Source organism: Diadema setosum, chromosome 18 (genome assembly GCF_964275005.1).
Source record: "Diadema setosum chromosome 18, eeDiaSeto1, whole genome shotgun sequence".
NCBI classification, from domain to species: domain Eukaryota; kingdom Metazoa; phylum Echinodermata; class Echinoidea; order Diadematoida; family Diadematidae; genus Diadema; species Diadema setosum.
In genome coordinates this window covers 17529885-17554065 of record NC_092702.1, presented here as the reverse complement: position 1 = coordinate 17554065, position 24181 = coordinate 17529885, and the positions used below count along the sequence as shown (strand labels likewise).

The following is a 24181-nucleotide window of genomic DNA, read 5'->3' as shown; positions in this document are numbered from 1 at the left end:
TCTATCTTTTTTTGTGTGTGTGTGTGGATGGGTGGGTGGGTAAATGTGGGTGTGTGTGTATGTGTGCGCATGTGTTTGTTTGTATGTTATGATTCCGTGGAGCTTCGAACCTGAGCATCTGGGCCCCATTTCATAAAAGATGTTAGAATAGTAACTTTTCCTGGAGTGGCAATTTCCCAGAGCAACAGCCAATCAGGAAGCTGGATTCTTGTCGTTACCATGACAACTGCCATTGCGGCAAGAGTTGCTATCATATCAACTTTTTTTTAAATGAAATGGGGCCTTGGACTCTAAAACGTAGGACTGCACCTGCCACAACTGCTATCATTCCGACATAAAGGGCAGCTTCTTCTTCAAGCTCCCTCCTACTCTACCTCTTCCTCCTCCTTCCCTCTTCTTTCAGCCGCCCCCCCCCCCCCCCATATCCAGCCCATCTATCAATATATCCATAAATGTGTCAGTTATGATTCTCGCACAATACGCGTGAGCGATAGCAAAGTCCAATGGAACGGGCGTTGACGTAGTCAGCGTAACGGAATGCCTGGGGAAGAGCAAGATTAGTTCTACATGACGATTTGACATGATGACTTACGAGTCGAAAGGGTTTTGGAATAAAGGGATGCAGGAAGGAGGGGGGGGGATGTTGGAGATCGGGGATGTCGGGAGCGGGATGCAAGATTGGTCGTTGACACAGCATTCCAGTGCTAATTGGTGGTGATTGATGTGACCTCTTCGATCTGTTCGGAGTCTAGTCACTTTCAGAAGGATGCCCCTGGAAGTGAAGATGCTTCCATACAACAGCGCCGCCAGAAGCATTTTTTTTTTTTTAAATCTAGAATGATTCAGCTTGGCTTATTTTACGGCTTCTCAATGGCGCCAGTTTGTGAGATTACAATACTTTATGAGAATTCCTTATCATATTTTGTTAATCCGAATACTACTTGACCGATTAAACTTAATTGTTAATTGTCTTTTAACACATAATAAACGATACATGGATACTATTTAATTGTATTTGCATTTTCGTGTATCATATTATTCAGGAATTGTATGAAATAACGTCATGATGCTCTAAACGATAAACGGTTGCCAGGAAATGACATATTACTTTAACATCTCCCCATAAAAACAAATAAACTAAAAACTCTTACAGAAGTATGTCTACTTTTTTTTCTAAGATTACATATATCACTACAAAAACAATGTTAGTGGGCAATTCGTCACAAAACTTATTTCAGCATTGTCATATTTCGATACTTTTCTCTTCTAAAGCTGCCATCATTCTACTGGTGTCAAAAGTAAGCCAGGAACAAATATATGAGTCTGAAGAAACCCACTCTCAAACATTTATTTTCGTAAGTGTTCCTCCGCAGTGAATTTTCAAAGTGTGTTGCCATGCAAAGGCAGGAAAATTATCTACCTTCTTAAGTCAGAAAAAAAGATAGTTAAATTGAATAAGACGATCATCGTTAACATATTATGATCTTATCACTCTCTCTATTTTTAAATTTTCCTTTCAAATTATTCATTTAACTTTATCTGTAAATCTTTCTCTCAAAAAAAGTAAAGTATCATTGAAACATCTAAAAGACATCAAATCAAGTTAATCATCCAGTTCGTCATTGTCTGTATCTTCATCTGCTTTTTGGTTGGTTTTTCGAGAAGAGATTATATACAAATCGTACTTGAACAGCCATTCGGACGGTCAGCTCCATTTACTTCTACCATCAGCCAAAGACGAAATGTGACATGGAGATCACCAAATGATGAGGGGATGGAATTAAGATTACCCTCCTCCAACGTCTTGCGGCAGACGAAGGGATGATAGCTCGTCGGATCGGAGGGAGAGGAAAAAAAAAACACAGGATGAGATTGATTGAACACAACTCTGATGTTCTCCGATCGACGTGGCAGTATCTACATCTTTGGCTGATCTCTTCCACACGTTTTGTCATCTTCAGAGGAGCAAAGGAGGGGGCAGAGAAATCGCACCCAGGCCCAGTCTCCGGGCGGGTTGACATCTTCTCTAGCTGTGCATGGTTAAGACATCATCAAGATGACGGGGCTACTGTATCAGGGATGAAGGGGGATGGGAAAGGGGGGGGAAGGTATTTGAAGAGAATCTCAGAAAAATCGCGTATACACGTGACAGAGTGAAGAACCGTACAGCAGAACAGGGCAGAATTTAGCGGAAGACACCTAGTTTTAACTGCGATAAAAACTATTGACTTTGTAGTAATTGTAGACCTCTAGAATAGAAGAAATTGACAGATGAAGAAAAGAACAAACAGAAGACAGAAGTGTGTGTGTGTGTGTGTCTGTGTGTGTGTCTGTGTGTGTGTGGATGTGACAGAGAGAGCAATGTAATACCAAATGCATCACGCGTGTGTAGAGACAAAAGCATGATGCGGCAAAGTATACACAAATATTAAAAAAAACACAGATTAGCATAGAATGCGAAGCGTGTTGCTCATGTGAAATAAAGATCTTACACGCATGCATCGCATTCAGATTATTGGTAAGGCGATCGTCTTTTAATATGCGAGCATATTGCTCTTTGATTAACATCCCATTGCTCCAAAATCTCCCAGCGATCTACCTAATCGTTCGGAATATAACGCCGATTTCTTTTTTGAAAATAACTTTCTCCCTGCTCATTTTGTTAATTCTCTCTCATCCCCCACCATCTCTCTCTCTTTCTCTCTCTTTATTTCTCTGCCCATTTTCCGTTTTAGTGGAAATGACAACCCTCTGAGAAAGTCATTCGTAATATTGTCTCTTTGAATATAAAGTCCAATTCGTCGTTCATCATGCCACTTTCCTCCTTAAAAAAAAATGAAGACACAACAAACAAAAGCAGTCGGATTTAGCATCTCTCGTGTCTGTAATCCTCTTACCAAGACATGAGTAAAGATGATAGAGATTAAATAGTTAGAACTCTGACATCTGGCCATAAGTGAGAGCAGGATGAAGATTCACCCATTAATGTCAACGAATAGATCCAATCTGTCTGCGCGTGTCCAGAAAAGCCAATTTTACGCCGTCTCATCATATCTTCTGGTTGCTCGCTGCTTTCACTTTAATAAGAAAAAAACCTAATCCTGTTATGACCGAGAAATCTGCGTCTCTAGCTCTACCCTGACCTGTAGATAACCATCTACCATAGTCCAAGATTCATCTCTGTAGGCGCTCCTCCAACATCCCCAAATAATCTACTCTTCTACATCACTCTTCCTCTGCTTGCTTTACATTTAAACGCAAAGGGTAATCGTTTCAGTGATAGGCAATGATTTATGTGAACGTATTCAATATCTCGCTTCCATGCAACCGATCCAAGTAGCTATGTCTTGCGTGCTTATAATCCTGTTTCATTGAATAAAAATGTCGCAAGGTGAATCATTGATTTTGTAGAGGTTCCATGGTATACACTATTCAACGTACACCGTATTGTTAATGCCATAATTTGCCCTACTTCGAATTTGATATGATATGATTTGATTAATTGGGTTCCGCATTATCATTGTACATGTACACATTGTTGATAGTTATACACAGACATACATGCATTGTTTACAATGTAATATAACAAAGTGTATGTTATAAGGTACAATATATATAACACAAAAGGGCTGCAGCTTAAGCATGCCTTAGTTTACTTGCAGCCCTTACACATAATACATACAAAAAAATCCTATACCTTATTATGCTAGCAACACTACCTACGCATATTTTCCTAAATTATACTTAATCCTCCGCACCCCTCTACCAAAAGCTTGACACCATACATTGCCCCCTTAAACAAAGCCATCATCACCACCACCCATACCGAGTTCAGGGCGGTACTTCTCTCGACACGTCAAGTGATGTTGCCCTGGTGTTACGTGAGCGTGGGCTTCGATGACAGCGAACACATACACTCGTTATTTCTTTCTTTTCGTTTTAAAGACTTCACCATTGCTGTAGCTAAATCAGTTCATAGAAAGAAAAAACTAATAACAAAGAACAACAGATGTTTTCCTTCTTCCCTTGATGGGCGACCTTTCCAAAGCTGTAATAGTATCAATCAGTATACCTATCTCCTGTTGAAACATCGGCAGTGTAGCGGTTGTCATACGATGCTTTTTCTCCTATTAATATTCTTGTTAGAGTTTATCATATTCAGTACACTTAATGTTTTCCTTAACGTTAGTTTAAACTTTCTGCGCGCGCACACACACACACACACACACATGCATACACACATACATATACATGTACAATTATGTATTCATATAAATTATTCAAATTATATACATTATTAACCAATAAACAAGCCTGTCATTTAGGGAAAAAAAATCACATTTTGTTGTTGCTGTTGTTTGCGATGAAAAAAAAAAACACGACTTGGTTGCAGTCCATTTCCTTTCACATTCATCTTCTACGAGGCCGAGAAAAGTAATACTTCAATATCTACCTAAGATGTAACTAAGATCGGAAACCTGAAACTTTAACAGAACGTCAATCCTTTATCAACAGACATTCTGATATTGAAACAAACAACGAGAAAAATAATCAACTTGGTGATTTTTCAAGGCACAAACTACTTCGTAATATGTTATCATACACATCACGTATAGCATTACTATGTGTGCAGCCCTACTCTATTATCAGAAAGAATTGACTCTACAATAGCACAGCCTAACACGGAATGGTTTAAGCCAACTCTAAATGAAACGATTGGACGTGTACGTGTTTCCAATGGACCATGAATTTCATTACTTGAACTTATCATTTGATTATGATCTCCATCTTTCCGTATAGAATAGACAAAAGGATAGTGGTATTGAAAACGGAAATTATGGCCTATGAATATGATATAAAACCATGTTCCTGGATGGAAGTAGAACAAATTGTATTTTGATATCCTGGTACGCAAGAAATTTTAAAGAATAACAGTTGAAACATTAAAGACCATAACAGATACTTATGGTTGTTATTTTTTTTTTAAGTTTATGATTACAGTAAATTGAGTTAAAATCACATCATCCGACGAACGTCTCTCAGTGATAAGTACTTTTACATGACCCCTAACAGGTCAAGACTTTTCGTTCGATAACCGTTTTTCCACGCACGTTCTCGTTTGGTGTTGACAACATCTACACAGCCAACCCAATTCCAGCTCGCTGGGTGCAAGACTTCGAGAGGTTTTGAATTTCTAATGTATTTTTCAGAGGACCGCTAATGATTTTAGGACTTAATTTCATTGCAAGTAGGGTGTAGGGGCGTACACATTAAAAATATTTCTGTAAAAACAACTCTACGCCTTCATCAGATTTCAAGACACAAATCTTCCTTGCCGTTTATCGGAGGGTGGGGATCGAGGAGGACCAGGGAGGGGTGGGCAGGGGGGAATATGAGTACGCTATAGTTCTAACGGATCTTCACAGCGGGAGCATGAGGATTAGAAATGAGATGTATTAAACAGCAACGCCCCGATTCCCCGTTTTTTACTTTAGACACATTAGCTTTACGGGGTCTCCTTCATCTGACAAAATCGAATCTGGGCAACATGAAACTGCAGTCATTTTGTCTAGCGATTTTACACAACAAACCCACATTTATGCCAGTAAAGTGCAGCAACATGAACGTCAAATGATAAAATTGAGAATATTAGACAAACGTCACTACAAAATCTATATTTTCCCTCTCCCCCTTTTTGCCAAAACCTGCCGCAGTCAGAAGAAAAACGCCGGCAACAATGCAAAAACAGAATAAATATTCAAAAATAAAAAAATTGGCATGGACGTTTATAATGCAGATAAACGGATAGAAGATTAGGCATTATTAAAGATAAAATGGGCTCTTACAAGACCTTGAAAACATGCTGAAAATCGAGAAGTTTCGAATTTCAAAAATTACACTAGACATTTGCTAGACTTTGAAATTCTGACAGTCTTTCATTGCTGGACCACTTTCAGATTTTGAGCTCAGACATGCAAATTTTCAGTCGAGTCACTTTATGCTAAACAATTTTCTTGACGAAAGTGTGTGCGACTTTATCAGAACAACTTGGTCACACATGTTTGTTCTTGTATGTTTGTTAATATTGTTCCACATTCCATATTTGACAAGGGGTTAGTATATAAACATATCAAGAAACTGAATGTGTGAAATTGTCGAATTGCAACAAATAAGAAAATTAATATGTGCGAAATAATGTGGAATCTGTCTATAAAAGAATTGCTTGTAAGATGCAGAGTCCCAGAAGCTATCTGTTTAAAGATGTGTGTTAGTGTAAACAAAACAAAAATGAAGAGGAATGAGACATAATCATCATGTTCTATGCCTTTCGTAGGTCAGACATGCGGTTGCGAATCAACTTAAAGATTTTTTTTTTTTTATTCGACGTTATGGCAAAGACGAGAGAGAGAGAGAGAAAAGGAATTCTTATTGCACCTGCTTTGAATAAGCTAGCAAAGGAAAGTGACGTGCTGGCAACGATAGTAATGTTGTAGAAATGGTATTAAAATCCGAGTGCATTATGGGACCTTTCTGCAAAATCCATTGATATAGTGCCCTGTATGGCATTACAGGGCCGCAACTGGCCTCAAAATAATGTCAAACGAGTCAACATGAACACCTGGCTAATGGAATTAAGTCATCAACAATCAGCACAACTTTACACAGACGCTCAACTTGACACTCAGTGTCGATGAAACAATCTTGTTAATTGGCATGAAAAGCACAGCAATTATAGTGCATGAAAACATAGTAACATAGTAGCTACAAACATAGTAGTTACGACGTAGACAGAAGGCTTTACTTGTGTACCTGACTTCACAAGTAGATTTCGAGAAGTTGTCGGCGTATGTCTCACCATAGTAGCTCTATGGCCTAACAATATCTACTTAAAATAAAACACCAGCAAAACGTCACCTCTTCGTAAGGCAAAGGCACTGACATTAATTTTCTTCGGGATATTTCGCCCAACTGCACATGGAGACACGCTATTCCCGAGGTGATGTATCGTAATGAGGCTTAATGTAGTCGATCGGAAATGAATTAAGATAATTTTGATTGCCTACGCGAGACATTTAGACACATTAGATCAAGATTAACGTGGGCGAACTGTATTAGAAGTGATGGTGTATCGATTAGGTTCGCCTATTATAGAGGAATCATTTCCCGGATCCTGGATAATAAAGACGTTCGTGTTTAAATGGAATTACCCAACCGTTCGTGACAAACGAAATTGTTCGAGCGGAAGCTTTCTCCACTTAGCGATTACTAAAACTTATACTTCATGAGGTTTCAAAGATAACAGCTCTCAATATGAATGTCATCAAGGCGTATTCAATTCATCAAAAACATAAATGTTCTCCAGGGAATTATTGTAGCAATTATTGCATTGAATAAGATGTAATGATGAATTTTATCAGAAATACAGTCATGGTCATTATCAACGGTCCTCGCAAGTTCGCATTTTCAGTTTTATTCCAATTTATGATTGATTGTGCATTGAAATTGCGCTGTAAATGTCATGCAGATGTAATTTCGCATCATACAGGGGAGCAAAAATAAATCACTCAGAGTAAAATGTAAGAGAAACATACCATTATCCACATTTTCATGCCGTGACTGCCTCTCCTATTGAACCAATAAAGCTACTACGCTAATAACAGAAATGATTCTTCCGTAGGGTTTAAGTAATCCTTCCAATGCTGCAAACAAGAAAAAAAAAATAGATGTTCTTATCTTACTTTTTGATCAAGACCCATCACAAAAGACAACAATGATGAATTGAACAACATCAAGTAATTATGCAGGGGCAGTCATTCGGCTTCCAGGGTATACCATTGTTGCCATGACAACTGCAACGGCAGTAATTTGCCGTAAATACTTGAGGCTAAAGACAAAGAGAGATGTCGCGTGAGATAATGGAAAGCCTTTTTCACGAAAACGTATCTTTCACAGGCACAATGCTAACTATTCTCCAGCAATATATCATCATTGTCCTCTATAATCATATCAATTTCAATTCACTTCAATTTCTTTTATAAACCCAATCCTCCCATTGACTAATTCAAAGCAACAACAGAGCTGGGTAACAATTTGATGTGATTATGGTGATGATTGAATTGTAATGCATGCACGTTTACATGATAAATATTGATAATCAAAATATGGAAGCTAGAATAGATGTATTCTCATTACTTCAGTCTGCTTGGGTTTTTGTTTCGTGGGTGTTGGGTTTCTAATTTCTTTGTTGTTCTTTTTTGTTGTCCTGTATCAACATAAAAATACGATCTCAATCTCTAAAGAACCATCCGATAACACAATCCTGACTAACTGAAATAGGGCCCCATCGATAGCCGGCAGGACAATCAACAGAATGTGCAACGAGATCACTCCTTGCTCTTAAGGGCACTATAGCGTCCATTAGGTAGTTAATTCTTATAGGTGCTAGGGTGGCATTTTTCTACACTGTAGACCTATCAATACGCTCTCTTTTAGGCTTTATCAGCTGTCGAATAGTATGCGTTTAACAGTATAAAGTCTTCGGAATGTGATATAATAAGTATTTGATCATACGAAAGGAAAATGATGAGTTCGTGTATTTTAAATCACAGTGTGTTCCTTATATAGGAGGTAGATCTTATGCATGTGTGTGTGTCCTTTAGGTATGTATGAAATTATGAATTCATGTTTTTTTCGCGTGAGTCTCAAAGCTTATAGTGAGTTAAAAGAAATATATAATGTAAATGCATGTTGACTTGCGTTGATTCATAGTACCCGCATCATCGTTCATGTGGCCAAAAAGTATCTGAATATGTGCCATGATATTGTATAATAATTATCATTTCTTCTATTTTTCTTGATTTCTTGGATACGCCCATAAAACAAAATCCTAACGAAGATTCTGCCATTGACATTGTCTGTCAGTCACTGCTACATTACTAATGTCACCACTTGAATGTAATGAGTGAACCTTCCTCTATATACCAAGCATAACTTGCATGCTTCCCTGCAATGCCCTTTGTTAATCATATTGATAGTACATTGATAGTAACGTGGAAACATGCAAGTTATGCTCAGTGCCTTTAACAAAAAGGTAATGAGAAGGTGCATTCTAATGTCTCGTGTTTAATCTGATAAATCTTTATTAATCATATTTGTATTTTAGCAATATTATTGACAAGTGATATCACTGGCAGAATCGTAATTTAGAAGTTGTGTGTGTGTGTGTGTGTGTGTGTGTGTGTGTAGGTGTGGGTGTGGGTGTGGGTGTGGGTGTGAGTTTATCCAAGTGATCTATAAAAAAGAATAGTAGAAAAATTGTTGTAAGATATATGGCCCGTACCTGAAAGACATTTATTTGCCAAAATAAGTGATGTTGAGGGTGTCATGAATCAACAAAAGTTGAGGGTGTCATGAATCGACAAAAGTTAACATGCATGTTCATTATAGTTCCTTTAAGTTCTAGAGAATATATCCCTCTTTATCGACTACTACCGCTGACAAGCAGCTGACGAGCAAGAGAACTTAAGAACCGCTTTCCCTACCACATTATCCAACTCATATCATCGTGCTACATTTTGTTGGCTGGTAACTTGAAAATAGACGACTATTCGTATTGTTATGAATTATATAAAGATGGAAGTAGTCGAATCTTTCTCTCTATTTCCCATTAAAGTCCCGTTACTCATATTTACATCTGTTCGGTTGAAGGAAAACATATTTGCACATCATCGTTCATTGACATTAGCAAGAGTGAAGTAGGAGAAGTAACATGTTTGTATATTGTTTTTCCAGACCCGCAAAGCGTGAACACGAGCAACTATATTTTAAAGGCAAAAAGAGAAACAAATAGGTTTATCCTAAAGATCATTGGCATTTATGCCACTTCACTCAGAAGATAAGAAAAAAAAAACCAAATATGTCATCAAATTGCCACAGAACCCAGGCAGGCATAAATTTGAGCTGTCTCTGCGAATATTGCAAACTCTAGAAGGGATGTTATCTAAAAATTTGCTTGAGTGGCTTCCCATTTCACAAAATATTAAAGTCTGCGCTGCCGCGCAAAAACTCCATCCTGTTCTTTCAGGGTTATCCTAGGGGTACATAACATCTTATTGAATGGGAGCTCTGCAGGACTTTTCTGCTCCCCCGCAGGATTTAGAAATCATCTCTTCGCCTTTTAGCAGATATCTTTGCCTCGATGAATGTTTTTGTCACTTTTTTTTTCTCTCTCTCTCTTTTCATTCCCCTTCCATTTTACCTCAGAGAAGGAAATCCCATCTGTTGTCTTCCTGCCATTATTTTCTCTCCATTTATGTGATAGAAAAAAAAAAAAAACGTTGTAGGAAAGGTGTCAAAGAAATGGTGATGTGCTGGAAAATGTAGATAACTAGGAATGATAAAGATCATTAGCATTTTCACTTTGCAAACACTGAGTAGCACACATGCACTCGCACACATATCATTATTATGTCCAGATTATTTTTCATGTTCACATTTAGGACAGTTTAAAAGTTTAGTATTATTTGTGACGCTGATCATGTCATATTTTGCAAATTTGCAGAAGCCTGAACAAGTTGAGTGTACTTTAGTCAAGAAAGAAAATATTGTAACTCGTAGTGGTAGACAAATTAAGCATCCAGTGATACTCGATCTGTAGTAGTTGTATGTTACGATTGTTTGGTCGTATGGTTCATAAGATTAGTTAACCTTGCTTGCCAATTTGTATATCACTGTATATATGTTTAGTAGATATAGACTATTTTATATACATCATTGTAATATATCACAAACATGTATTCTTTGTTATTGTAATGACCATATCTTGTATTTATGTGTTGTACTGTCATACCCCGGAATGGGGTCGGAAGAGTCAATGAAATCTAATCTAATCTAATCTAATGCATAATCAAACAAACACAAACACATGCGCGCGCACACAAACACGCACGCACACATCACGACGTGCGCACTTCTATATTTCTTCATGAAATCATAGGATTTTCTATCGCTGTATGTATATAGCCCTTACTTTAAAACATGTGTTACCCTAACATGATGAGTGTATAACTATCAATCCCTTCTCGAGCATTGTCATATGCAGCGCGGACCTCCGTACTGTTTCTGCTAACGCGCCGTAGCAATATCAAAAGCAACCGAGGACGTCCACGGTTGATATCTATCCTCGTTTGAAACCTGATGTCAATGCAATCCACTCTAATCTTATGCAAGTTATGGTCTCATCTACTTTCATGTAATATTCAATAGAAAGTGAAGAGAGGAGTGCACACGCAAACGTACACACGGGCACATTCATGCAGGCGCGTATGACTCTACATAATACGTTAGCACTGGTTTATTATAGAAAGCGGGACAGGGGCACAGAAAATTCGCGGAGGCAACCCGAGAATGGAAAAGAAAAGGCAGGACCGGGGAATGTGACCTGATCGTGAATCAATAACCCGCCGGTGGATCACGGTGATGTATGTTACTCTTTCATTTTTCCCCCTGGCCTCAGTCAGGTGTTGGTGGTGAAATGGCAAAGTGTCGGGTACGTCGTATAGTCCCATCACAATTCTATTAAGTTTGAACATCAACAACAATCTATCACAATTCCCAATCGCCTTCCCAACTATCTATAGTTCACACATTTTACCAGGTCATGATAATTTACCAGCAAATGAAAGCAGAAAAATGGCATATATATATATATATATATCATCATCAACACACGGAAGCCACTTCAGTATTTGCACAGCTTTTTTTTCTTTTTTTTAAGGGGGTGTCACAAATGTACACACAAGTAGTTATGTACATGTATCAAGGCTGTATGCATGGTTGTTTTAATGTGTATGTACACAGGTGGACCAGAATAATGGAGAACATTCTATATGATATAGATATAGTACATACAGGCTGACCAGATCAGTGGAGAATTTCTATGTGGTATATAATGTAGCTACAGTACATGTATGCATGCGACAGGAAATACATTATAGCTCACTTAATCTAGAATGATTTTGCCCATTCCAGAATATTCTAGGAAGTGCTGGCTGAGTGAGGCACTGCCCTTGTAGCCCAATGTGATTGGTAGTTAATTTGGGCAATGATGTTATGCACATAGTTAGGCAGTGAGTCATCCAGGATTCCTGGAACTTGGACTTGCTAGTATGTTCAGGTATGTGTCCCCAGGTTGGAGAAAATTACAGAATGTACTAGAAAGGGGTGAATGGATAGTATATAAGCAGGAGAAATTCTGAGGTAGGCAGAGTACCCAAAACCTCTGCTCTGAGAGTTACGTCACTTCAGGCTCTGAAGCGACTTGTTATAGTCAGTCCTGTGTTACCTGCTGACCTGCTATACAAACTGTGTTTGTGGAGATAAGGCCTGGGAGACATTTTGCCTGCAGAGAATTAATTTGCCTACATTGGAGAGAGACTCCATATTTTAGTGTCAACGGACATTATTACGGCAAAGCTGTGACGGGCTGGATTCCTTGCTGGACATTATAAAGTAAATCATCATTCAACGCATCAACTGGACGTGGTCGTCATAACATTTGGATTCTGCCCGTTTCCTGTGGATTCTGCATGTTTCGCTGTGGACGTATATCCTGGATTTTTACCCCGGATTGATACCGATGATTATCACAACCTGCGCCTTTGGATTTACGTTTGAGGTATCATTCATCGGTGCATCGCGGATCATTCATCTGTGCATCGAACATCGTATCTGGACACTGTCAAAGGATTACTTGCTTTCAAATTTGGCTGTACTACGTGTAAGTGATTCCACTACCGATTTATAACTCTTTCTATTTATCATTATTGTACTGATGTGAAAACTGATTACGAGTCTGTATCCACAATATCACTGTTAATAAACCGCCTGAACATTAGTTGATTGTTTCTTTTGTGCGATCATTCTCAGAGTGATTTTGGTCGTAACAAAATTGGGGGCTTGTGTCCGGGAAGTGAATTTAAAGCCAAATTTAGAATTTGGAACGTTCCGGAATCCAGAATATTGGTACAGACAAAATACCAGTTGAGTTGATTGTTCAATTGTACATTGTGTGTAATACATTGTGACAATGTCAATCAGTACAATGGATGTTCAGGCATTTGTTCAGAGGACAGATTTGTCCCTCAAAGATTTGCAAAGGTTACGCAAATGTGATTTGACCGCTATTGCACAGCATTTAAATCTTGATGTTCCACAAGGTGTAAGAAAGGCAGAAATTCTTGACTTAGTAGCTAGTCACATGGAGCTCAAAGAAGAAATTGACACTTCAGATCAAGCTCAAATTTCAGATCAAACACGGCTTGAGCTTGCTAAATTGCAAATGAAGGAGAAAGAAATGGAAATGGAGAAAGAGAAGATGAGATTAGAAATAGAAAGAGATCAAAGGGCTAGAGAAATGGAATTGAGAGAAAAGGAACTGGAAATTAAGAAATTCGAAGTGGAGCAACAAGTGAAATTGCGTGAGATGGAAATGGCTCATGCACAGGCTGTTGGAAATCGTGAAAGGGCTCCCCCTGAATTTGATTTGGCCAAGAACATTCGATTGGTTCCAAAGTTTGAAGAAAACAGAGTTGATGCATATTTTGTGTCATTTGAGAAGGTGGCTGACAGTTTGAAATGGCCACAGGAATTTTGGCCCATGCTCCTTCAAAGTGTGTTTGTCGGCAAAGCAGCTGATGTGTACTCATCTCTCTCTGAAGAGCAATCACGTGACTATGCTACAGTCAAGAAGGCAGTGTTGAATGCTTATGAGTTGGTGCCAGAGGCATACAGACATAAGTTCAGAAATTCGTACCGCAAACAAGGCCAAACACATGTTGAGTTTGCTCGTGAAAAAGAAATGATGTTTGATAGGTTGTACAGATCCCTGAAAGTGGATCAGGATTTTGATAACCTACGTGAGGTTGTTCTCTTGGAAGAATTCAAAAAGAGTGTTGCTTTCAGTGTGAGGTCGCATTTGGATGATCACAAAGTGACAAGTTTGCATAAAGCAGCCTTGATGGCTGATGAGTATGAGCTGACCCACAGAAATGACAACAGACCACCTTTCAGGAATTTCTCTGGAAATAAGAGAGACAAAAATCAGTCGAGCAATCCAAAGAATGCTGGTTCTGAAAAAGGCACGAGTTCTGAAACTTCATCGGCACCAAAGCCTCAATCTGACAAAGGGTCCAGTACAAGTGCAAATGTCATCAAATGTTTTCACTGTAACAAGACAGGGCACGTAAAGTCACAGTGTTGGCAGTTGCAAAACAAAACAAAGAAGGACATGGGATTTGTCATGTCAAAAAGTGTCCTACCCGAAAACAGTGTCCCTTTCAGTGAAACACAAGCCATTGAAAGTCGATCTCCGAAATTCAAAGATAGGCTGAAGCAGGTGGATGAGAGCTATCGTAGCTTTTTGTTTGATGGTGAGGTGACCCCATGTACTTCTGGTGAGGCAGGTAAACCAGTAGTCATCCTGCGGGATACGGGGGCCTCTCAGTCGTTGATGGTGGATGGTAATATGACTTTTCCACCAGATAGTGCAGTGAATGCAAAAGTCTTGATTCAAACTGTTGATGGCAGTTATATGTCAGTACCACTGTATAGAGTGGATTTGAAGTGTGACCTAGTTTCTGGTCCTGTCACTGTTGGAGTTGTTCCTGAGTTGCCCATGGCAGGCATTGACTTCCTGTTGGGGAATGACTTGGCTGGGGACAAGGTGGTTGCGTCTCCAGTTGTTTCGGATAAACCAGTGGTGGTTGCTGAAACTGAGCAGTTGCAGGAGGAGTTTCCTGGGATTTTCCCAGATTGTGTTGTGACTAGGTCTCAGGCTCGCAGAGCTGTTCAAGATGATGCGGATTCTGTTGATGTGGAGGAGAATTCCGGTGTTTGGTTGGCAGAAACCTTTTTCAAGGATTTGAATGATGGGGTTGCTGTATTAGGCTCGAAGGCTAACAGTGATGGGCTGTTTAGCAAGTCTTCCTTGGTTGAAGCACAGCAGGCAGACTCTGAGTTGAAAAGCTTGTCTCAGACGGCGTGTTCTGAGGCTGAGGCTGAAAAGGTCCCTGAGTGCTATTATGTCAAAGATGGCATTTTGATGAGGAAGTGGAGACCTCCCCATAGGCCAGCTGATGAGGATTGGACGGTGGTCCGTCAAGTTGTTGTCCCTCCCAGTTACCGCTGTGAGATCTTGAGGATTGCTCTCGAGTTACCTCTTGGCGGCCATTTAGGCGTCAGAAAGACAAAGGATCGGATCATGAGGCATTTTTATTGGCCAGGGTTGAATGTGGATGTGGCTGAGTTTTGCAAGACTTGTCACACATGTCAGGTGGCTGGTAAACCACAGCATTCAGTGAAGCCGGCGCCATTGATTCCGATACCTGCGTTTGAAGAACCCTTCAGTCGGGTTTTAGTCGACTGTGTTGGACCTTTGCCTAGGACTAGGTCGGGTCATACGTACCTCTTGACAATCATGGATATGTCTACACGGTTTCCAGAGGCTATCCCATTGAGAAATATCACTGCCAAGACTGCGGTAGATGCGCTAGTGCAGTTTTTCACTTGGTATGGGTTGCCCAAGGAAGTGCAGTCTGACCAAGGGTCAAATTTCATGTCAGGCATATTTCAAGAGGTGATGTATCATTTGGGTGTGAAGCAGCTGAAGTCGTAGGCTTATCATCCCCAATCCCAAGGTGCGTTGGAGCGCTACCACCAGACCCTAAAGACAATGATTAGGGCATTCTGTGAGGAGTATCCCGAGGATTGGGATAAGGGCATCCCTTTCCTGCTGTTTGCAACGAGGGACTCCCCAAATGAGTCGACGGGTTTCAGCCCATTTGAGTTGGTGTGCGGTCATGAAGTTAGGGGCCCACTGAAGCTCATCAAAGAGAAATTCATGACTGAGGATGATGAGGTCCACCTACTTGACTATGTGTCAAAGTTTTGTGAAAGGCTTTCAAAGGCTTGTGAGGTAGCTAGGGAACACTTGAAAGTGTCACAAGACTCTATGAAGAGAAAGGCAGACAAAAATGCCAAAGCCCGAACCTTCAAACCAGGTGACAAAGTTCTTGTACTGCTGTCCATACAAGGTGAACCACTGAAAGCCAAGTTCAGTGGCCCATACTGTGTCAAAAAGAAACTCAATGATGTGAACTTTTTGATCAGTACACCAGAAAGGAGCACAGATCAGAGAATGTGCCATGTCAATATGTTGAAAGAGTGCTATGACCGAAAGTCAGTTGGTGTGACATAGGTAGTGGATAGCACAGTAGAGTATCAAAGGTGAAAAGTTTTCACCGCATATCCCTTCCAGTGTATGTGTTTAGCATACCCAGTAATGTATGCAAAACAGTTTGACATGATTGTATAAGCTTCGAGAATCCAAGCAATATCAATGTAAATGGTATCCATGAACAGAGAACATGGAATTAATGCAGCCATTTAAGAGGCATGTGATAGTATGTGATTATTGTTGCTTGACTTGGATTTTACCTCACATTCGTTATAAATGATGATGAGAAATTATGAAGGTAAAAGAAACCCTTGCTACGGCAAGGCTTTCTTTTTCCCATGGGGGATGGTGTCACAAATGTACACACAAGTAGTTATGTACATGTATCAAGGCTGTATGCATGGTTGTTTTAATGTGTATGTACACAGGTGGACCAGAATAATGGAGAACATTCTATATGATATAGATATAGTACATACAGGCTGACCAGATCAGTGGAGAATTTCTATGTGGTATATAATGTAGCTACAGTACATGTATGCATGCGACAGGAAATACATTATAGCTCACTTAATCTAGAATGATTTTGCCCATTCCAGAATATTCTAGGAAGTGCTGGCTGAGTGAGGCACTGCCCTTGTAGCCCAATGTGATTGGTAGTTAATTTGGGCAATGATGTTATGCACATAGTTAGGCAGTGAGTCATCCAGGATTCCTGGAACTTGGACTTGCTAGTATGTTCAGGTATGTGGCCCCAGGTTCGAGAAAATTACAGAATGTACTAGAAAGGGGTGAATGGATAGTATATAAGCAGGAGAAATTCTGAGGTAGGCAGAGTACCCAACACCTCTGCTCTGAGAGTTACGTCACTTCAGGCTCTGAAGCGACTTGTTATAGTCAGTCCTGTGTTACCTGCTGACCTGCTGTACAAACTGTGTTTGTGGAGATAAGGCCTGGGAGACATTTTGCCTGCAGAGAATTAATTTGCCTACATTGGAGAGAGACTCCATATTTTAGTGTCAACGGACATTATTACGGCAAAGCTGTGACGGGCTGGATTCCTTGCTGGACATTATAAAGTGAATCATCATTCAACGCATCAACTGGACGTGGTCGTCATAACATTTGGATTCTGCCCGTTTCCTGTGGATTCTGCATGTTTCGCTGTGGACGTATATCCTGGATTAATAAATAATAAACCGCCTGAACATTAGTTGATTGTTTCTTTTGTGCGATCATTCTCAGAGTGATTTTGGTCGTAACAGGGGCTTCTCATCCCTATTCATACCCCAGTATAGTGATGTACCCATTTTACACTTGAATCTTCAAAGGCGTGCGCATCTAAAGCGGTTGCTCCCTATTGAAGGCAGAACCTTCTGTGTATGAAATACCTAATACATTCCAAGTAACAATGTGACCCGAAAAGTAAACATAAACACACATGGACAAATGGATATATCACATTTTGCCATGGAATTATTACAAAACAGCCTTTTCACCATGAGGTCACAAGAGAGATAGTTACTGTTTTAACATATTTTGCATTATGTGACCATGCACCACAAAACCAACAAAAAGTTGCACGCACTGATTTTGTGTAAGGACTGAGAATAGGTGAAATGGGTCAACCTAGCCAATCTGGAGTTTTTCATATTTTCTGAAAGAGCAAGTCTTCTTCTACCTTATGCTAAAGTTTGGGAACATAAAACAGAGAGGAATTTGCGTTTTAGCAGTTTTTCTCGAACACTTTTCTGTAGAATAGTGTGATTAGGTGTGTCTTATGGAGGAGTCTCCTTTTCATTTCTTATAAACCTTGCACATACTCTTCATTTTCAACTCTAATAACTCAAGAAAGGATGGTGCCACTGCTTTGAAAATTGGCAGTAATCATAGGCAGAACGTGCTGATAAAGCATGCTCAATTTCAGTTTAATCTAATAATCCCTTCATTGTTGTTGCTCCGGCGGTTTACATCCTGAATAGACCCTATACTTCAGAGCCTCTTTCCTCAGTTCATACTTTTCCGGAGTGTGTACATTCTTTCCAATATTAGTGTAGGTTAGGACAATCCATTTGAATTGAGTTATACATCATTTTAAAGCTAAAAGACTGCTGTTTCAGAATCTGCTCTCAACTAAAGATCCATGTCTGGCGACTTTCTGTTGGTTTTGTGATGTAGGGTCACATAATTATTATACATCACGTGATCATACATTATATTAATTTATAACAAAATGGTTCGTGTGTGCATGTGAAGCATGATTAATGCCTGTGCTGTTTCGGAAGTGCGTCAGTTATTAGATGGAAAGAAAGTTTTATCTTGAAATACGTGTCATTCCATTTCGATCCATGAGGTATGAGCCCAAATCTAGCTCTTAGGAGCGCAGCTGACTCTGATTCATTACGTGTACTGCGTACAAGGGATCGTCAACTTTGCCTTTTGACATGTCCTATCGTATCCGAATGTGGCTGTTAAGAAATTGATAACTCAGAGTGTTTGATAGAGAAAAGATGGCGTCTGCTAACCGTCTCTAATCGTTAACATTATAACAGAAGACATGCAAATGTTTGATATAATTAGAGCTGAATTACGTTTACATTTATCAATGTACAATTGTCTTGTCTTTCCAAGTGCAAGTGTTAGCACAAGTCCTAGCAAGTCAAACAATCCGTTAGCATGCGAAAAAAAAAAGTGTGGCACAAATGAAAACTTTTGCGACAGACGTTAGATATACAAGACGCCTACCACATTCGGCATGGCTTCATGTTCTTGCAGCCCTATATTCGTAAAAGTATATAGATAAGGAAGTATATCATGGAGGGCTAGCAGCACAGTAATCATGCATGAATTTTGTTGAGTTTATCGATAGAAGGTTACGAAGAAGGAAAGAAAAAGTACGGTCTACTGCTTCCGTTGAAAAAAAAAAACAGTAAGCGAAATAAAGGCACACCTATACAACATTAAGTGGTTCTGTCTATAGTATGCTTGCTTCAACTGGCTCCTAAAAACAACCGAAACCGGCTAACAACTTTCCGCGTCAGACAATGAAGGTTCTATGCTTGCATTTCAGCGTAACTGACGGTAATGTGGTAAGAAAAAAAGGTATGTATCATGTATTATCATCTTTGCCAAATGACCACCATTTTAGAGAAACACGCACAATCTGTTGTGTAAATTCTTATAGTGGTACACATTAGCGATCAATGCAAGCCTGTGTCATTACATATACGAGTAATTTTTAGAGTTATATGTATTACAACGCACTGTGAATTTGGCAATTCAACATCAAAATTTTAGGGAATCGTCCTAAATGAACAAACATAAATGAACCTAAATGAACGAACATAGAATTATAGTGTTCAAAACAGTATGTTACAGAGCACGCCAACATTCAGCTAACTTTAGTTTTTTGTACTTTTTCCCCCATTTCAAATTTTTGCTCATCACGGCTCCGGTATATAGACTTACCACTTGTTTTCTTTTCTTTTCCGAATGAAAGTTACAAGTAGCAAGGCAACTTCATCATAATGCTTGTTATAAAACAACCGAATTTCATTGCTGCGAAAACAAGAAATGGGGCTAATATCCGCTACGTGGCATTCTGACATTGTGCAATCAATATCTTGACCCGATTGCCGGTACGAGGACGAACATTAGAAACAATATACAAAGGGGGAAAAAGAGGGGGAGGGGTACACAAAAACCACGACTTTGGTTGTGGTGAGTTAAAGTGACTCCACCCAACCTTCCGGTTTACCTTTAAACCCACCTCCTTTTATCATACTTGCTCCGCCTACCACATTCGGAGGTTTAGAGATGAGCCTGGCTATCAAGGGGACTGTGAAATCATGGCATGAGGAATTTCCTCCCGAGTTAGATTCATGGTGATTAAAATCAATAACTCAAGAAGGTCTTCCATCGGCGTTGATCAATCATGCACACACTCGCAATCCTTTTCAATAACAACGGAGTCCAATACACAGTAGCTTTCCATGCCTCATACGTCATCCATTTTTACAATGACCGGCAAGCAGAGGACAGAAAAGGGGACAACAACGACAACAATGCTCGTGAACTTGGCGATGAAAAAGACAGATGTGTGGGTAAAGCTTTGCACAACATGGCTGTTTTACAGTTATGCAAGAATTTGAAACTGGCGGGTCTATCAAATCTATGTTACGGATTCCGATCTTCTTCTCCCAAACGTTCTTCCCTCAACATCTTACATAAAGTTATTATGCAAGATGTAAGTTCCTCGAAGGATTACATATAACATTGATCTTGTGTAATGCAATACATCCATCCATCAGACAGTTACTTTGGGAGAGAAAAATGAGGTGTTATAACATATTCTGGGTGGTTGTTGTTGATGTATTTGGTAATTTCAAAGTGAATACATTTTCTTCTCTCTTTGCGGAATATCAAAGTACAGATGTCATGAGACAAAGGGTGCAAATTCGCCCCCCTCTCGCCCTTCTCACCTCAATTCAGGATGGAGTCAGATTCTCAGTTTCTCGCGCTGTCTGGACTATATGAACGAAATAATCAACCAGGTGACGAAAGAGATAGAGAAATGAGAATGCCAGAGAGAAGAAAAGTGAATCACAAAGACAAAGGGAACGAATAGACAAAGCCAACACCTTGATTTGAGAGGAGATTTGCCCAATATTCCGTCAGAATTCATTGAGAGAAAAAAAAAGAAAGAAAGAAATCGCCTAAACGTTGATAATAACTGCAACACGTGGTACCATCATACGTACATGGCTATAATGTTACGTATGATCGCCTCATGTTCAGTGATGTGTACACTAAAACGGGTTTCGTAACTATAGATACCCAATATTTCAGTAACAATTCAAGCAAGACTATCGACGATTGACGTATACAGTTACATGACTACTGCTTCAAAGTATGTAATAATGGCTTGCTTTGGCTAATGCGTTTGAGATGTGCTTATATCAAAAACTTTTAGTCAAGTCATTTTTTTCTTTATCTGTATAAAATACAATTTTGTTGTGATCATTGCTCCCAATGGTTAAGACTCTGTAACTTTTTTTTTATTTCGTGTCCGATTTGCATAAAACTTTCTTCTTGAGGTTCTTCTGCTTATCGTGTAATCACACTCAACTTCAGAATGGAGAGGAATTTCACCAAAACGAGTAGAGAGTATATTCCATGAACAGGTTGAAAACTCACAACAGGATGTTTAATCAGAACCACCGAATAGCCAATGTTGCACTCTGATTGCAATGTACTCTGTAATGTGTAAAATGTCACTAATGAATAACCAAAAATTACAGAGAAAGTCTCCACATCCCTGAATTGTTTGAATGACATTGTGAATAATAATGTTCAGGAAGTTCATAGAATAAGAAGGGGAAGAAAAGGCGAGGCGGAGGGAGAGATCGTAACTGGTGCAAAACAAACAGACAAACAGATCAACAATCAGCTGCATCGCCCACTCTCATGGATTTTATATTTGCGTGTGTGTATGTGTATGTTTATGTCTGTATGTTTGTCGTGTTTGTGTTTCTTGGTTACTTTGTTGACGTTAGTTTTTGCGTTTAGTTTAGTATTCTATGGCACGACGAAGAACTCTCTTCTATTTCCGATTTAGGAAAGTACTGCCAAAAACACAAAATAACAACAAAGAAACCCTTTCCCTAGAGCATCGTCATTGCAGCTCAATAAGATTCGTTCATCCATGATTGAATAGCAGTCGTCTGCGGTTGCTAGAGACATCTGGTAACCACGAAAAGGCTTACTGCATCCACGCTTTATTACAATTATCGGGTTTTTTTTTTCTTCTCATAGGTCGAAGTATGCTTATTTCTGGTCCTGTTTCTGTTATACCGCATTTTCATTTCCCCCCACAAAAATATAAACAGCAGCTGTTCAATAAAAACGGAATTCGAGTAAAACGATATGACGGAAAGCATATTGTTTGCAATTTTAATGTAACACAAGAACGCCACTTGAGGTTTTTCATTTTCATTTTTCAGGCAATATGAAACAGCACTTGACTTACCTCTTTCAGAAGGCATAACTATGCCCGTAACAAATCAGGGAAATGTTTATTTTTCATATAGACATTGGGGTACATTGTAACTTGTACATGAACCCTTTACCCCCTCCCCTACTCATTGGCCCAAAACCCAATCTCCTCCCCCCCCCCCCATCCCAACCCGGATCATGCTCTAATCTGTCTCCACTGTAAAATATCAAGAAATCTAGAGCAACCAATTCGATCATGATAACAGATGATCTTAGAAGAAATACCTTCCTTGGACTTGGGTTAATATCAAATCAATACTTGTACATAATGAGCTGTAAATGTAAGCACGACTATCGGATATGGTGTTTTGCTTTAAAGTATCCCGTTTGATTTAAAAAAAGAAATTACTACCATAATATTTGAATACACTTTTATCAGGACATAATGTTGATGAGGTTTGATCGTAAAAGATCGCCGTCATCATAATTAATCAAATGATCGTGTCACCTAATGTTTCAAATGAAAGTTACAAACAATCTACGAGAGCAGATAAAATCATAATTATGTCGCGTATAGCTCCTGAGCAAGATTTACAGAGGAGATTACTGGCCTATCAAACTTGACCCTTCCTGTATGTAATGAAACAAATGTTGCAAGATGGCATTGATCGTGCCTTTCGAGTGACTCATTGGATGACCATCAGCTGACACGTACTTATTGTTACGTATACTCCGCACACAGTTATGGCCAAAAAAAAAAGTACCAAGACATATAAGCAAAACAATGCGTGGGCGACGCTGCCTACAACAATACAGTGTCAGTAATAAGTGTCAACTTCTTCCACCTCAGCAATACGCGATCGATTCCATGCAGAGGGATTCCATAGTATAGTTACATGCCCTGCAGTTCAAATGATGATTTCGACCACAGTTGAATTACGGGTTGACATGCACGTGCACTGCCAAACCCATTCATATCATCATACCAGTCCCTCGGCTATAAACACAGCGAGGCAAGCATAATAGTAATCATTGCAAAAAATGGTTTAAGGGGCCAGTTATAATATCTGCATCAATATATTGCAGTTATGTGTGCATGTTGCCGATTAGGGATACTGAGGTATCATTCTGACTGATGTTTACTTTATGAACGTACGACTTTATGAACGTACAATATGTCATGTAGGTGTATAAGCATATCATGCATGTACGAACATTTTATTATAAGTATCGATGATCATTTTAGTGGGTATGTAAGGATACTTAAATCTACATGCATATAATGCATCAACAATCAGTGTAAATCATATGTCTATGAAGGTGTGAGTGTATTCACACAAGTAGAATCGAGTGTACGTTAATTCGACTCCCCAAACTCCAAAAATATTGCTCTTCATACATCAAAACGAGGATATGTTTCAAAAGCTTTAGCTTTTAGCTGTTAATGAATCACTTCTCAATACACGGCCATTTTTTTTTTTTTTTTTTTTTTTACTTACGCAAACATATACTTCTGAGCTGTAGACATGAGGAGTACAAAGTCATAGATTTGGGACTTACCAGAGCTATGAATGAGGACGATAAGCACCTGTAGCAGGACGGCCGACTTGAGTATTGTGACCCCCAGCATCTTTCCCTTTCTCCTCTTCTCCTCACACAACGCCAAACAACTGCTCTCCTGCACCATCAAGATGGGAACGTCCGTATAATCCAAAATGTATAGAATCCTTGCGCTACACTCTTTTACGGAAGAATAGGGGGTGGAAACAGGGAAGTATGAGAGCAGCAGGGGGAAAAAAGAAGATGTTGAGTAGACTAGACTGAGAGGAGTATCAGAAAATGGCGGGGAAATCGAATTCCAGTATATCCGAGATGGCATGAAAGCTGGTGTGAGACTTCGCTCGACGAATGGCGGCTTGCAAACTGGCCCATGCCAGTGTAGTCTGCATTCCT

The 24181-nt window shown here is 39.4% G+C and overlaps 1 protein-coding gene across 1 annotated transcript in view; it reads right to left on the bottom strand.

Moving 5' to 3' along the window:
* Positions 1–23915, bottom strand: part of LOC140241370 (acetylcholine receptor subunit alpha-1-A-like) — a 146926-nt gene extending 123011 nt beyond the window's left edge. The window contains exon 1 of the mRNA XM_072321103.1: positions 23789–23915. Within this exon, the coding sequence (XP_072177204.1) occupies positions 23789–23915 (127 nt within the window). The remainder of the gene's footprint in view (positions 1–23788) is intronic.
* Positions 23916–24181: the final 266 nt, after the last annotated feature.